The sequence below is a fragment of the Ostrea edulis genome, chromosome 1, assembly GCF_947568905.1.
Source record: "Ostrea edulis chromosome 1, xbOstEdul1.1, whole genome shotgun sequence".
NCBI lineage: Eukaryota > Metazoa > Mollusca > Bivalvia > Ostreida > Ostreidae > Ostrea > Ostrea edulis.
This window is the reverse complement of record NC_079164.1, coordinates 85,363,019-85,378,018: the sequence shown is the minus strand read 5'-3', so window position 1 is coordinate 85,378,018 and position 15,000 is coordinate 85,363,019. Positions and strand designations below refer to the sequence as shown.

General features: G+C 36.2%; 1 protein-coding gene across 1 annotated transcript in view; it reads right to left on the bottom strand.

Moving 5' to 3' along the window:
- LOC125677249 (CD109 antigen-like) overlaps window positions 1–15,000 on the bottom strand; it is a 291,878-nt gene that overhangs the window by 5,258 nt on the left and 271,620 nt on the right. The window contains exons 33-37 of the mRNA XM_048915256.2: window positions 13,371–13,600; window positions 10,447–10,617; window positions 6,662–6,724; window positions 5,345–5,454; window positions 910–1,057 (exon numbers count right to left, since the gene is read on the bottom strand). Coding sequence (XP_048771213.2) covers window positions 910–1,057; window positions 5,345–5,454; window positions 6,662–6,724; window positions 10,447–10,617; window positions 13,371–13,600 — 722 coding nt within the window. The remainder of the gene's footprint in view (window positions 1–909; window positions 1,058–5,344; window positions 5,455–6,661; window positions 6,725–10,446; window positions 10,618–13,370; window positions 13,601–15,000) is intronic.

The following is a 15,000-nucleotide window of genomic DNA, read 5'->3' as shown; positions in this document are numbered from 1 at the left end:
ACCTCATTAAGGTAGATATGAATCTGTAACATGCCCTTACCTCATTAAGGTAAATGTAGACCTGCAACCTGTCCTTACCTCATTAAGGTAGATGTCGATCTGTAACCTGTCCTTACCTCATTAAGGTAGATATGAATCTGTAACATGTCCTTACCTCATTAAGGTAGATGTTGATCTGTAACCTGTCCTTACCTCATTAAGGTAAATATGGATCTGTAACATGTCCTTACCTCATTAAGGTAGATATGAATCTGTAACATGTCCTTACCTCATTAAGGTAGATATGAATCTGTAACATGTCCTTACCTCATTAAGGTAGATATGAATCTGTAACATGTCCTTACCTCATTAAGGTAAATGTAGACCTGCAACTTGTCCTTACCTCATTAAGGTAGATGTTGATCTGTAACCTGTCCTTACCTCATTAAGGTAGATATGAATCTGTAACATGCCCTTACCTCATTAAGGTAGATATGAATCTGTAACATGCCCTTACCTCATTAAGGTAAATGTAGACCTGCAACCTGTCCTTACCTCATTAAGGTAGATGTCGATCTGTAACCTGTCCTTACCTCATTAAGGTAGATATGAATCTGTAACATGTCCTTACCTCATTAAGGTAGATGTTGATCTGTAACCTGTCCTTACCTCATTAAGGTAGATATGAATCTGTAACCTGTCCTTACCTCATTAAGGTAGATATGAATCTGTAACCTGTCCTTACCTCATTAAGGTAGATATGAATCTGTAACATGTCCTTACCTCATTAAGGTAAATATGGATCTGTAACATGTTTTTACCTCATTAAGGTAGATGTTGACTCGTAATGTGTCTTTACCTTGTTATGGAAGAAGTAGACCTGTAACCTGTCCTTATCTCATTAAGGTAGTTGTGATAACCTGTCCATACCTCGTTAAGGTAGATGTGGACTTGTGATCCCTGCACTTCCACTTTAGACAGTTTAGGATCCCTCTCCAGTTTGTGCACATCAGGTACTATCCCCGATCCCATGGTAACTGTAACTAGGGCCATGTTACTTGGTGTATCACCCATATACCTAGATAAAATAATCCACTTAGACATCATTGTAGATCCCATGGTAATTAACCGTAACTAGAGTCATGCCAATGTACTAGGTGCATTACCCACATATCCATAAACAAGAGGCCCACAGGCCTTATAGGTCACCTGAGTATCAGTTAAAAGTATCACTAGTCCCATGGGCTAAAAATTCTAGAAAAAATTCCTGTTCTGAATATCTAAGCTAAATTCTAATATTCAGCAACAGTATAAAACAAGATGTGTTCTTAAAACTTCAATGCATTACATGATTTCTTACTTGTAAACGCAGTACATCTTTTATATAAAATCTTGAGAAACAGTGTAAACCAGCTAATAATATTGAATGTATTAGCATTATTAAGCAACTCCGCATACTGTACACATCTCAGAATTTTTTATTGTTTATAGCAACGTCAGCTGCATTTTTTACTTCAGTAAATTCATTTCATGTAACTTGTTCTGATGACGACCGCCCTAAGGTCGAAACCGGTCAACCAAATAAAATACACACTGCATTCTCATGAAGTGTTGGTGATCTGTTTTATTTCTTCAAGTTTATACTTTCGGATGCAGGCCCTGTTGAATACCACATGGTATCCACTTGCGAGAATCTTCCGTAATTTTTAGTCTTAGGTCTCAATTATGCAGTCATGATAAGGGGTGAATCTGCTGGGAGGGTGTGAGAACTTAACTCCAGTAGAAGGAAAAAATCAATGCTGCTAACTACCAAGACATCTTAGAGGAAAACTTGTGGCCTGCCAGACATTTCCGTCAAAATGGGTATTTCTATCAGGATGAAAATGTATCTGTCTATTGAGTCAGGTCAACACATGAGGATGTGGATAGGGATCATACTAACTGTTTAAGCTGGCCTGCTCATCACCAGACTTATAAATATAATTGAAAATATTGGCTAATGTACATACCAAAAGAAAACTTCAACCATGCACTTGTGCAATAAAATCAAGAGCTGAGAAAATTTGGTGCATTTGGACTGCTATTATGCCTGCTTACATTAAAAGCTTATATGGCTCTGTCCTGAAGCACATTCAGCATGTAATCAGATTAAATGTCACCTCACAAAAACTTCCGAAAAAAAGGAGATCTCCAAATCTGTGACAACTGGAGAGGAATAACACTTCTTTCAGTCCCAAGTAAGGTTTTCTGTAGATTACCTCTGAACAGAATAGATAAAATGGTTGACATGAAACTGAGAGGAACAGACTGGATTCAGGAGAGGAAGGGGGTGTATAGACCAGATTTTTGACATTCATAACAGTGTATTGAATGGTGAATGCCACTATACATCAACTTCATAGACTTCAAGAAAACATTTGACAGTGTGCACAGGAAATCATTGTGGAAAATAGTAAGATATATGGAATACCAGTGAAGATATGTAATTCTTATGAGAGTATTCTACTCAAACTTTTAATGCAGTGTCATTTTGGAAAAGGCAGTATCAGATTCATTCAGTGTCAATTCAGGAGTGAGACAAGGATGTATACTATCACCTTTTCTCTTTTTATTGGACATTGATTGGATTCAAAGACAAACAAACACATGATAAAATAAAGTGCACCGCCACGGCACATGATACGCCCGTCACATATTGTTAACAGTATAGATTGTACCCATTAAAACATTTTTTTTATATCACCTTAATTAAATGTCACAGTGACCTTAAAGTAGGATGCGACACACCTTCTACCTAAGATGCATTAGTTGACCAATTTTGGTGATTCTAGGTCTAATAGTTTTCAAGTTATGAGCCGGACAAGTTTTTGCCATATATGGCCATATCTTCTTAATGAAAAGTCACAGTGACCTGGTTTTAATGTGTGACACACTTTCTACCCAAGATGTATCTACAGACAAAGTTTGATGATTCTAGGCCTTGTAGTATTTAAGTTACGGGTCGGACACGAAAAAGCTAACAGACGGACGGACAGACGGATATCTTCTTAATGAAAAGTCACAGTGACCTGGTTTTAATGTGCGACACACCTTCTACCCAAGATGTATCTACAGACAAAGTTTGATGATTCTAGGCCTTGTAGTATTTAAGTTACGGGTCGGACACGAAAAAGCTAACAGACGGACGGACAGACGGACGGACATGAACGCCATACCATAATACGTCCTGTCTTAAGACGGGCGTATAAAAAGAGGTATTCAATGGACCATGTTTAGCCACCAGCAGAACCTGTCATCTTAAATGGAGGGTCTCTAGAGGAAGTAGATGATTTTACCTACCAGGGAAGTATTCTTAGTAAAGATAACGGAACTGGGAAAGACCTAAAAGCAAGGCTCAGATGCAACTATGGCCCATCTGGAACTCAAACAACTGCAGTCTGAGGACCAAACACCAACTTACAACAGTAATGTCTAACCAGTCCTCCTGTCTGAATGCTGGCGTGTTATTGACAGTGATGTGAGGAAAGTAGAGGCATTTCACAACAACTGTCCTAGAAAAATAAACTGTATCTTCTGGTCAAATAAGATCAGTAACAAAGACCTGCACCAGAAATGCATAAGTAAGAACATCGCATTAGAAATCAGGCAAAGAAGAATGAAATGGCTTGGACATGTAATGAGAATGTCCCAGAACAGAACAACCACGATAGCCCTCTATTGGACACCACCTGGAAAGAGAGAGGTAGACCACGCATCACCTGGCGAAGAACTGTAACATCTGAGTAAGAGGAGATGGTCTTCTCATGGGAACAAGCGCAGCTTGTGGCAAAAGACAAGAGGTAAATGGCGGATACTTGTTGAAGTCTTATGTCCCATCCGGGATGAAGAGGAAAAAATAAGTAGTCACAAGGTATTGAATCTTAAAACAGCTGATTTTTTGGGGAGATTTTTTAAGAGTTTTAATAACTGGAATTTTAGCTGAAAAAGTTCTTTATATTCTAGTGACAGCTAGTGTAAATATGTCGCTATCGTGACCGAATACTTTTTGCACGTGTCTGCATGTACATGTAGATACCCAGAGAACAGCACAGGAACTCAAGATTATTCAACCAATTAGTCTTGCATAAAGCAACCAATTTCATTTACTACTGCATTCCTCTGAGTCTTTCTGATTCATTTATCGTCGACTACCCTATTTTGGTGACTGACCAGAATTGGTGACCTTTTCTTTACGTGTGCGCATTGTCGTTTTCGGGTGTTGTTTTCGTCATCAATTTCGCCGGAGCGTTTGCAAACATACACAGAACACGTCTTCAATTTTTTTCCGAAAATGAACCACTAGAAGGAGAGTATGCAAAATATCAACACGAACACCCCAAAAATAAGCCCATTTACTTATTACTTTTTCAAACAAACCTTAAAATTAATATAAAGTATACCGAAAGTATAGAAATCTACACTATGTTATTTTATTAATTGACATTTAGTTGCACATTCCTCCTGTATATACGTTTTTACAGTAACAAACTCTTGGCAAGCCTTTATTAACAATATCACCGAAATAGGTGACGTCACCATTTTAGGACCACAAAGTGACAAGTTTTTTGTTACAAAAATATATTCAATTAATGTACCAATGAATTTGGAATTTTTGGATGAAAGTAAAGGAATTTAATTACGTTAAAGGTAGGTGTGCAATTTATTTAATCCAAGTCATTAATGAGAAAATCGTGGTTTATCTCTAAGGTCACCGAAACTGGTCAGTCGACGATACTACTGGTTTGTACTGAATTCGAAATCCAATACCGAAAGAGAATCCTAAATAGTATGCCTTCACTGACACCTATATTTCTCAAGAGGCAGAAATTCAAAAACATTTTATAACCCTTTATGATTTGTTTTAGGATGTTATGTGTATTTAGAATCTATATTCCTGGTGTGTTTTTATTATTTTACCCCTGGCTAGTACTGTATAACAGGCTTTTTTGTGGGTGACAATTTTCCGGCTAATAATCTACTTTCGTTTCTGTCAAAATTCCCGATTGTTTTAAAAATAAATGTACATGTATACTTATCAAGATTCATACTTCCACTGTTCACAACTGCAACACATTCATGGCTAAATGGCTATCATTACAATTTGTAAAGATATCTAAGGCATATTTGTGCGTGTAAATATATGACATTGTCATGACATTATTGAATTGCGTACTTACGAGATGGATAAATTGCACTATTCTATCACAACATTGATAAATTATGTAAGGAACGTCATTAGTTATATATGCAACCACCTGAATTGCGGCAAAACAAAATTCAGCAAGTTTATGATTTTTAAAAAGGATAAAATCATCTGTTTTCTTACCTCACACAAGGGTTGATGTCGTAGAAATCGTTACTTATTGTGTATTTTCCAACAGACACCTGCAGTTCATTGTTGTATAAAGCATCCACAAGATTATATTGCCACACAACCTAAAAGTTCACCTCAATGATCTTAATGCAGGGACTAGAAATGTTCAAAAGATTATACTGCCTATATATATCTTCAACTGGGGTATAAAAATAAAATTACATACATGAAATTGGTGCATTGTCGACAAAGGATTTTGTTAGATTTAGATATGGTTTATGGTAGGAGTTTGTTACATGTAGATATCTAGGTTTATGGTAGGAGTTTGTTACATGTAGATATCAAGGTTTATGGTAGGAGTTTGTTACATGTAGATATCATGGTTTATGGTAGGAGTTTGTTACATGTAGATATCATGGTTTATGGTAGGAGTTTGTTACATTAGATATCAAGGTTTATGATAGGATTTTGTTACATGTAGATATCAAGGTTTATGGTAGGAGTTTGTTACTTGTAGATATCAAGGTTTATGGTAGGAGTTGGTTACTTGTAGATATCAAGGTTTATGGTAGGAGTTGGTTACATGTAGATATCAGGGTTTATGGTAGGAGTTTGTTACATGTAGATATCAAGGTTTATGGTAGAAGTTTGTTACATGTAGATATCAAGGTTTATGGTAGGAGTTTGTTACATGTAGATATCAAGGTTTATGGTAGGAGTTGGTTACTTGTAGATATCAAGGTTTATGGTAGGAGTTGGTTACTTGTAGATATCAAGGTTTATGGTAGGAGTTTGTTACATGTAGATATCATGGTTTATGGTAGGAGTTTGTTACATGTAGATATCAAGGTTTATGGTAGGAGTTTGTTACATGTAGATATCAAGGTTTATGGTAGGAGTTGGTTACTTGTAGATATCAAGGTTTATGGTAGGAGTTGGTTACTTGTAGATATCAAGGTTTATGGTAGGAGTTTGTTACATGTAGATATCAAGGTTTATGGTAGGAGTTTGTTACATTAGATATCAAGGTTTATGATAGGATTTTGTTACATGTAGATATCAGGGTTTATGGTAGGAGTTTGTTACATGTAGATATCAAGGTTTATGGTAGGAGTTTGTTACATGTAGATATCAGGGTTTATGGTAGGAGTTTGTTACATGTAGATATCAAGGTTTATGGTAGAAGTTTGTTACATGTAGATATCAAGGTTTATGGTAGGAGTTTGTTACATGTAGATATCAAGGTTTATGGTAGGAGTTTGTTACAATCATGTTTTACTGTATCAGCTGAGTGGGTTGGTGTGTTAAGGTATATGTAAATTCTCTTACTGTAACAATAGCTTCTCCTGTCTGACTTGGCTTGATCTCCAGACTGGTTGTATCAACTGGAAACTGGAAAGTAAAAAAAATCCCAAACAAATCTGATTTGGTAGAATGTTTACTCATAGACTAAAGCATGTGTAGGAGCTTCTATAATTCTTCCTCTTGCTGAATGAAGAAATGAACCAGATATATTTTTGCTTAATCAAGGCATCAACTGAAATATTGGAAGGAAATCTTAATCAATATACGGTCACAAAATATATAACCAACCAACCAACCAACCAGTATGTGTCCTCTTCAAAGAGGAAACATGTTGTATTTGTTGGGTTTTCCTCTATTACTGTATAGTGGGTTTTTTCCACGGATCTAAAATTTGGCAATTTGCTGGCTCAAAGGTATGCCAATGATTTTAACAGAATAAATTTGGGGGGACATGGAAGAACTATATCTCTTGCAAATATTGAAGTTGTATTTGGGTGCATATTTGGCAAGTGAAATTTTGGTGGAAAGCTATCAAACCGATAAAGTAAGCCAAATTTATCACCCCTTGGGAAGAAATAGTGTCGGGGACACATTGTCATTGTTCCGTTTCTTATTATTCTTATCATATTCCTCTTCTTTAGTGCTGAAGATGTCTGTGCAATTTTATGAAAGTGCTTCAACAAATCTGATAGGAGGGGTACAACCACTTTTCAAATTGGCGACCACTTCAAAATGGCAGCCAAAAAACTTTTAAAAAATCAAGGTTGTCGGATTTCAACCAAATTTGGTGGTGTCAGCAAAATTATTATTGGTTATAAAATAAGGGATTGCTAGTGAAATAATATATAACATTTTGATACTTTTTATCTCTTAAAAGAGCAAGAGTACCACCAACAGTACATAATACGCCTGTGAAAAGCTAATATAGGGTGTTTTTCTTACACCATGATTTGTAGAACTTGGCTTCAGGTAGTATCAGCAATCATCAGAGTGTGACATACTTTCTTTGCATCGTAACAACAAAACAAATCATGTACTCTCTATGTAATATTTTCACTTGGCATAAGATGTATGTGTATAAAGTGTGATGGTCCTAGCCCCAATGATTTGGGCTGTATCCTGCTACTAAGACCTTGACCTTGAGAAACAATAGGCATTCTCCACTTGGCATAAAGTGTATGTGTACCAAGTTTGACGGTCCTAGTCCCAACAGTTCAGTCTGTATACTGCCTACAAGGTTTTCCTACTAAGGATACTGCAACCTTGACCTTTGACCTTGAAAAATAATAGGCATCTTCCTCTCACTATTGAGATCAAATATACCAAGTTGCAATATCCTGGAGCTTATGGTTCGGTTTGTATCATGCCTACAAGGTTTTCCTACTAAGGGTTACTGCAACCTTGACCTTTAACCTTGAAAAACAATAGGCATCTTTCTCTCATCAAGGTGATCAAATGTACCAATTTGCAATATCCTTGAGCTTACGTTTTAAGTTTGTATCCTGTCTACAAGGTTTTCCTTCAAAGTAATACTATGACCTTGACCATTGACTTATGACCTTGAAAAATAATAGGCATCTTCCTCTCATTATTGAGATCAAGTATACCTAGTTGCAATATCCTGGAGCTTACGGTTCGGTTTGTATCCTGCCTACAAGGTTTTCCTACTAAGGGATACTGCAACCTTAACCTTGAAAAACAATAGGCATCTTCCTCTCATCATGGTGATTAAATGTACCAATTTGCAATATCCTTGAGCTTATGTTAAAGTTTGTATCCTGCCTATAAGGTTTTCCTTCTAAGTAATACTATGACCTTGACCATTGACTTCTGACCTTGAAAAACAATAGACATCTTCCTCTCATCATGGTGATCAAATGTATCAAGTTGTAAAATCCTGGAGCATACAGTTCGGTCTGTATCCTGCCCACGAGATCCGGACAGAGCCATACCATAATATGTTCTGTCTTCGACAGATGTATGAAAATGTCATGTAAAGCATTTTATAACATAAATTTGTCAGAAATGTGACTCTAAACAATATGAAATCTTCAAATTTTGTCTTACGTTCCCCTTTCAGAAAATATGGGGATGGCCCCTTAAAAACTATATACCTATACATCTTGAAAACTAAAAACATTTTGTTAATTGTTACAGATAACGAGAAGACCTATTTGATGACATAAAGTTTTAGTGTATGGAGTGATCTCCATTGTGACACTCCTGCTGTGACATGGACCTCATTCTTTTAGTCTCATCCAAAGGACCGCCCCATTTAGTTGCCTCTTATGACAAGCAAGGGGTACTAAGGACCTATTCTAATCTGGATCCCAATGGGATACATAAAGAAGAGTCACGCCCCTTTCAAAGGTTGATAAGAAATAGTAAAAATAGTTTTTAAAATTCTTCTCAAGGACTTCAAACCATGAGCCTCATGACTTTGGTCCAAAAGGTCAATAACTGTTAAAATTTTGTTGAAATGAATCTTTTTTAAAAATAAGATTCATGTCCTGAGTGATCGTGACCTTTACAAAATGACCTTTGTTTGAAAGCCACCTGTTATACTAACTTGTGCGAGAGATTATCAATACCTGTTAAAAAAGAGTACCGCAAACGGTACATAATACGCCCATGAAATGCTTACATAGGGTGTTTTTCTTGTGCTATAATTTGTATAACTTTGCTTCAGGCAGTATCAGCCATCATGGGGCTGTGACAAACTTTCATATGAACAAAGGGTCTTAGCTTAAAAATCGAAATTTCCTCAAAATGGACCAAGTTCAACAACCTGTAATTTTTTCAAAAATGGAAGAAAATCAAAATCCTTCCCCAGATGCACATCTTCAATACCCATACAAACACTACACAAAATAAGATGGTCCTCACTTGAAAACTGTGGGAGGAGTTGGACAGACAAATTACGTACCCTTCATAGAATATTAATTTCCAAATAGACTAAGTTCAACAAACTGTAATTTTCTCACAAATTGTAGAAAATCAAAATCCATCCCACATGCACATCTTCAGTACCTATACAAAGACTCCACAAAATAAGGTCCTCACTTGAAAACTGTGGGAGGAGTAGGGCGGACAAATTATGTACCCTCAATTGCAGTATGATCTAGAGTGACCCACAAAGAAGCTACACAGCAAGTGTCAGCATGATATGTGAGAGGGAAATGAAATTATAAAGAAAAAACCCCGAACGGACGGACGTACAGACATCGCTGTACCATAATATGTCCCGTCTAAAGACGGGCGTATAAAAACTGTTGTAATAAGGAACTTTTTCCTTGTGTAAGGGTTATATTCCGAGTGACTTTGATTTTTCCTAAATGACCATGGTCCAAAAGTCCCCTGTCCCAAGAAATATTTGTGATCAATTTCTGATGAAAGGTTCAGAGGATGGGAACTTTTATATGTTCTTAGTGACCTTGACCTTTCCAAAATGTCCTTGAGAGACCTTGGTCCACAAGTCCTTGTCTGATGGAACATTTGTGATGAATTATATTAAATTCTGATGATATGAGCTTGGTCAGACTGACATTGCAGCAACACCATTCTCCCACAAATTTTTTGGGAGCATAACATACTGCTTGTCAATCAAATATGAACCCTGTCTGACAGATTCTAACGCAAATGTTTTCAGTCCAATTTTTGTTGTTGACGCTTTGATCAAATGGAAAATCATATCTTTTCTTTTTTTCATAATTCAACTAAAAATGAAAGTAATGAAGAATTACTTAAAAATCATATAGCATTCAGAAGCATTGTTATACACTAACACCACTTGTACAACAGTATTATACCTCTGCTCGCTGCAACAGTATTCGGGTTTCTGGAGTAATTTGGATTGTCTCCGTCTTCAAAACAGTGTCGGTCTGCTTGGCTGTGATTTCTACATCAATCCGGAGGTTCTTGTTCCCGTTTCCTTTCTTCTTAGCTAATTCTGACATAGCCTTCAGACCAATCACAGTATCCTGTAAGCATTGCATATCATGCTCAGATGATTGAAATACACTATGAAAAACATCCATCTATATTTTGTTCACATTATTTACCTATTTTAAATGATGGCTGTTTAGGTGGGTACTATGCTCTCATGGTGTTGCTTTGAAAAGCAATAGCTTTCCAAAGCAACACCATGAGAGCATATTACCCATCTAAACAGCTAGTTATTAATGGGTTTAGTGATCACATGATAAATCCAGGCACATATGATAAAACTTGTATCCATAATTTGTTTTTTTTTTCTCCCCTGCAATTAATGTAAAATTTATTTTCATGGCCAATTATGCAATTTTACTTAATTGTCATTCACCAAATATTTATTGATATACGAAATAAATAAAAATATTTTTTTGTTTTTTAATCTATTTCTAACAATTATAATACACAACTGTAACGATGTGTCTTAATCAACCATTACAACAAGAACTCACTGTTTCATAAACATGATGAATACTAGTGGTTTATTTGTTGTAATATTAACAACAGAGTTACTATAAAGTTTGGTGTACATCTGCTATTTAATTCAGTACAATTGATATTGACATTATTCATATAATATTATGAAGTAGGTGTATTTTGATTACATGTACTTATCATGTTCCCCAAACAAAGTTTGGGAACATATTGTTTTAACTCTGTTTCTTATTATTATGTCCCTGAACACATTGTTTTTCCTCCATTTCTTATTATTTTATTATTATTCCTTTTCTTTAGTGAGCAATTTGTCGGCACGATTTTGTGAAAGCTAGTGCTTTGACAGATCCACTTCAAACTTTGTGAGCTGATAAGGGGTCCAAATTTAGTTTCTAGGGTTTATTGAAGATCCTGAGTCCATTTCTGGCATCAAAATTCATTTTTGACATGGGGAGGTGTTTGGGAACATTTGTGTTGGCATTCTAACACAGTTATAGCTTGTTATTATTCTTTTATTACTGCAGAACTTTTTTGTCCGATAGTGTTCTCAGAAACTACATGAGGGATCGATAGAAAACTTTCAAGGATGATAGTATAGTGTTTGTAGATGTGAAGAACTTCGCACTATATGATGTCATAATGAAAAAGTATGTCAAAACGTACAGGTTCTCAAGTTGTATCGCGGGGAAAGTGTCATAACATTTTGTCACATAACTCTTTAAAGCAAAAGTTCATAGTCCTGGCACTCGGCATTATAGTGGCCGGGCACTTTCACTTATAGAATAGGCCATGTTATCCAATGAAATTCCTAGGATTTATCATGTGATGCACTAACAATGCTTATTCAATAGTAACTAGTGCTAATGGCTTTATGGTACCAAAATCTTTATTATGTGCTGAGTTTGAACGGGTTGTATGATACATGTGTCTCTCATAATAACAAGGTTTATATAGTTTCTTTGATTTTATGGAGAACACTTTTTAGAATGAACATTTTGTCAGATTGAAGGGGTAAGGGAGAGAGTATTAACCGTATGTGATGTTTAATTTTGTCCAAGTTAATATACAATTGATACAAAGAATTTCAGGAGTAATCTGTAAAAGTAAAAATAACATGCAGACACCTAGCATTAAAAGCACAATGAAAAGTATGTGATAATATAAATATAATCAGGACTGTATGAATCAACCCCTATATAAAATAAGGAGGGTGGCCGTAGAAGAAATTGACTTCACAATTGTCTGAAATTTCTTGAGAAGCTCATAACAAACAAATATGACGAACCCAAAGCTCTAAATCCTAAATCATGTGGAAAGGAAGGGGGCAAGAGGTTCATCCTTCAATTCAATAGTTCCTTAAATTTTGCAATTCCAATATAATTCAATACCTCTATTTTTAAAAAGAAAGAGGGGGGGGGGGCACTCTCTAAATCAAACTTTGCTCATACAACCTTGCATGTAATGATAACAAGAAACAAGAGGCCCATGGGCCACATCGCTCACCTGAGTCACCTTGGCTCATATTTAAAGATTTTTCCTATATATGCGCATGTAAACTTTGATCCCTATTGTGGACCCAACCTACTCCCGGGGGCCATGATCTATTCAAAATTTAATCTGGACTATGTCAGGAAGCTTTCATGTGAATGTAAACTTTTCTGGCCCAGTGATTTTCCAGAACAAGATTTTTAATGATTGTCCCTGTATATTTCTATGTAAAACTTTAATCCCCTATTGTGGGCCCAACCTACCCCCGGGGGCCATGATTTGAACAAACTTAAATCTGCACTATGTCAGGAAGCTTTCATGTAAAAGTCAGCTCTTCTGGCTCATTGGTTCTTGAGAAGGAGATTTTTAAAGATTGTCCCAATATATTTGTATGTAAAACTTTGATCCCCTATTGTGACCCCATCCTACCCCCGGGGGCCATGATTTGAACAAATTTGAATCTGCACTATGTCAGGAAGCTTTTTTGTAAATGTCAGCTCTTCTGACTCAGTGGTTCTTCAGAAGAAGACTTTTAAATGACCCTACTCTAATTTTGCATTTTTGTGATTATCTCCCTTTTGAAGGGGGCATGGCCCTTAATTTGAACAAACTTCAAAGTCCTTCACCCAAGGATGCTTTTGGCAAAGTTTGGTTGAAATTGACCCAGTGGTTCTGGAGAAGAAGATGAAAATGTGAAAAGTTTACAATGATGACGAAGACAGACAACCGACAAATTTTGATCAGAAAAGCTCACTAGAGCCTTTGGCTCAGATGAGCTAAAAACCAAACCATCTGAATATGACAATAAACAACAACAAACCTGTGTGGAGTACCATCCTCCCAGACTGTTCCGTTTGCTGTTGAGCCACCTTAAGAAAGGAGGAGCCAGATATGATTGCTGGAACTTAATCACAGTCATCAGGAGGTACCCAGTCATCTCTATACTAGAAGGAGAGGTGTCCCTTGTACTGTATCCCCTGAGGTCTGCTCCCTCTTTATCTTCCTCGCTGTCCGAACAATTCTGACCCAGACACTTCATTTCCTTGGCTCCTTTAATGCAAACAAGTAAGAAATTGCAACAGGACGCAGTTATAAAAGTCTCCCAAATGAAAACCAATTGAATCCCTACCCCAAAAAGAAAATTGATTTTTAAAAGTGCACTTTCTGAAGAGTACACAAACTGTATACTAGCTGTAAACTAACTTTTATTCGGGAATACTTTATTTCATGCTTTACCAGTGATGAACTAGTTCAAAGTGACTAATCTTCGTGACTTAGATTATCTTAAACAGATACAAGATGCATTAATGGACTAGTTTGTGGAAGAAATATTCGCAATGATTAGGTTCTTGCTATTTCAGCAAAAATTTCTTGCTCACAAAAAAAGTTGGTTTACTGTAGAGGTTTTAGACTTACATTTCTCTGGCAAAACCCCAACGAGTTAATCCCCTTCCCTTCCCCGAGATCCCTTAAAATGAAAGGAAGCCCTTCCAACTTAAGTGTAACATTAGTAACATGAAGAAATGAAAGAACAAGAAGGAATTTTACATATTGATAGCCTGGGGCAGTTCAAGTGTGAATCAACTGCTGATTATAGGGTGATTATCTTAATAAGCATTGAATATGTATGGGCATATTACTTTTTTGTCAGAATTTTTACAACGCAATACCGAATCACGGCATCTTGGGACAACGTAATAACCATGTCTATTTTATATAGGTTTGCTGAGAATGGTATTAATTTCCTCCTTCTGATGACAGAGTATAAAACATAGTCTCACTTTCCCCAGATTCTCGCTCTTGAGACTTTGCTTGAGCGAGAGTCTAGTATGATTCCTATTCTAATTTTGTGACCAGTAGAGGGCGTTAAACCAAAACTACTCCTGATAGGGATATTTGCTTTTTTGTTTGTTACAAAGCAAACAGAGATATTCTATTGTGTGTTGAACCAAAATGTCTTTCAGTATTAGTATTAATAACTGAAGTTCTTTCAGTTGAAAATTTAAATTTCGCCTTTTTAAACAAACTTAAACAGTTGCTTTGAACTTCAGTTTCTCTATCAGCCAATCAAAAACAATGTCGATTTCTCGGTAAGCCTCGATTTGAAATTTAAAAAAAAGGAAATAGGAATCATACCAGACTAGATCTTGCTCATACAAAGTCTTGAGAGTGAGAGTTTGCGGAAAGCGAGACTATATAAAACACGGACACCAGCTGGGGCAAAACCATGATTTTAACATATTTGTTGTATAAAGTTTACAATATTGCACTAAGTGTGATCATGGTTAACCTCCGAAGGTCGAATTACAAGTAGTAAACATGGTTAACAAACTATTAGGTCAAAGTGTGAAGATACAGCAATGTGATTTGTCAGAGTTGTTATGATCGATTGGTTTAAAAATTGGGCATATAGGCGGCATATCACTTTTAAGAAATTATAACAAAACTTT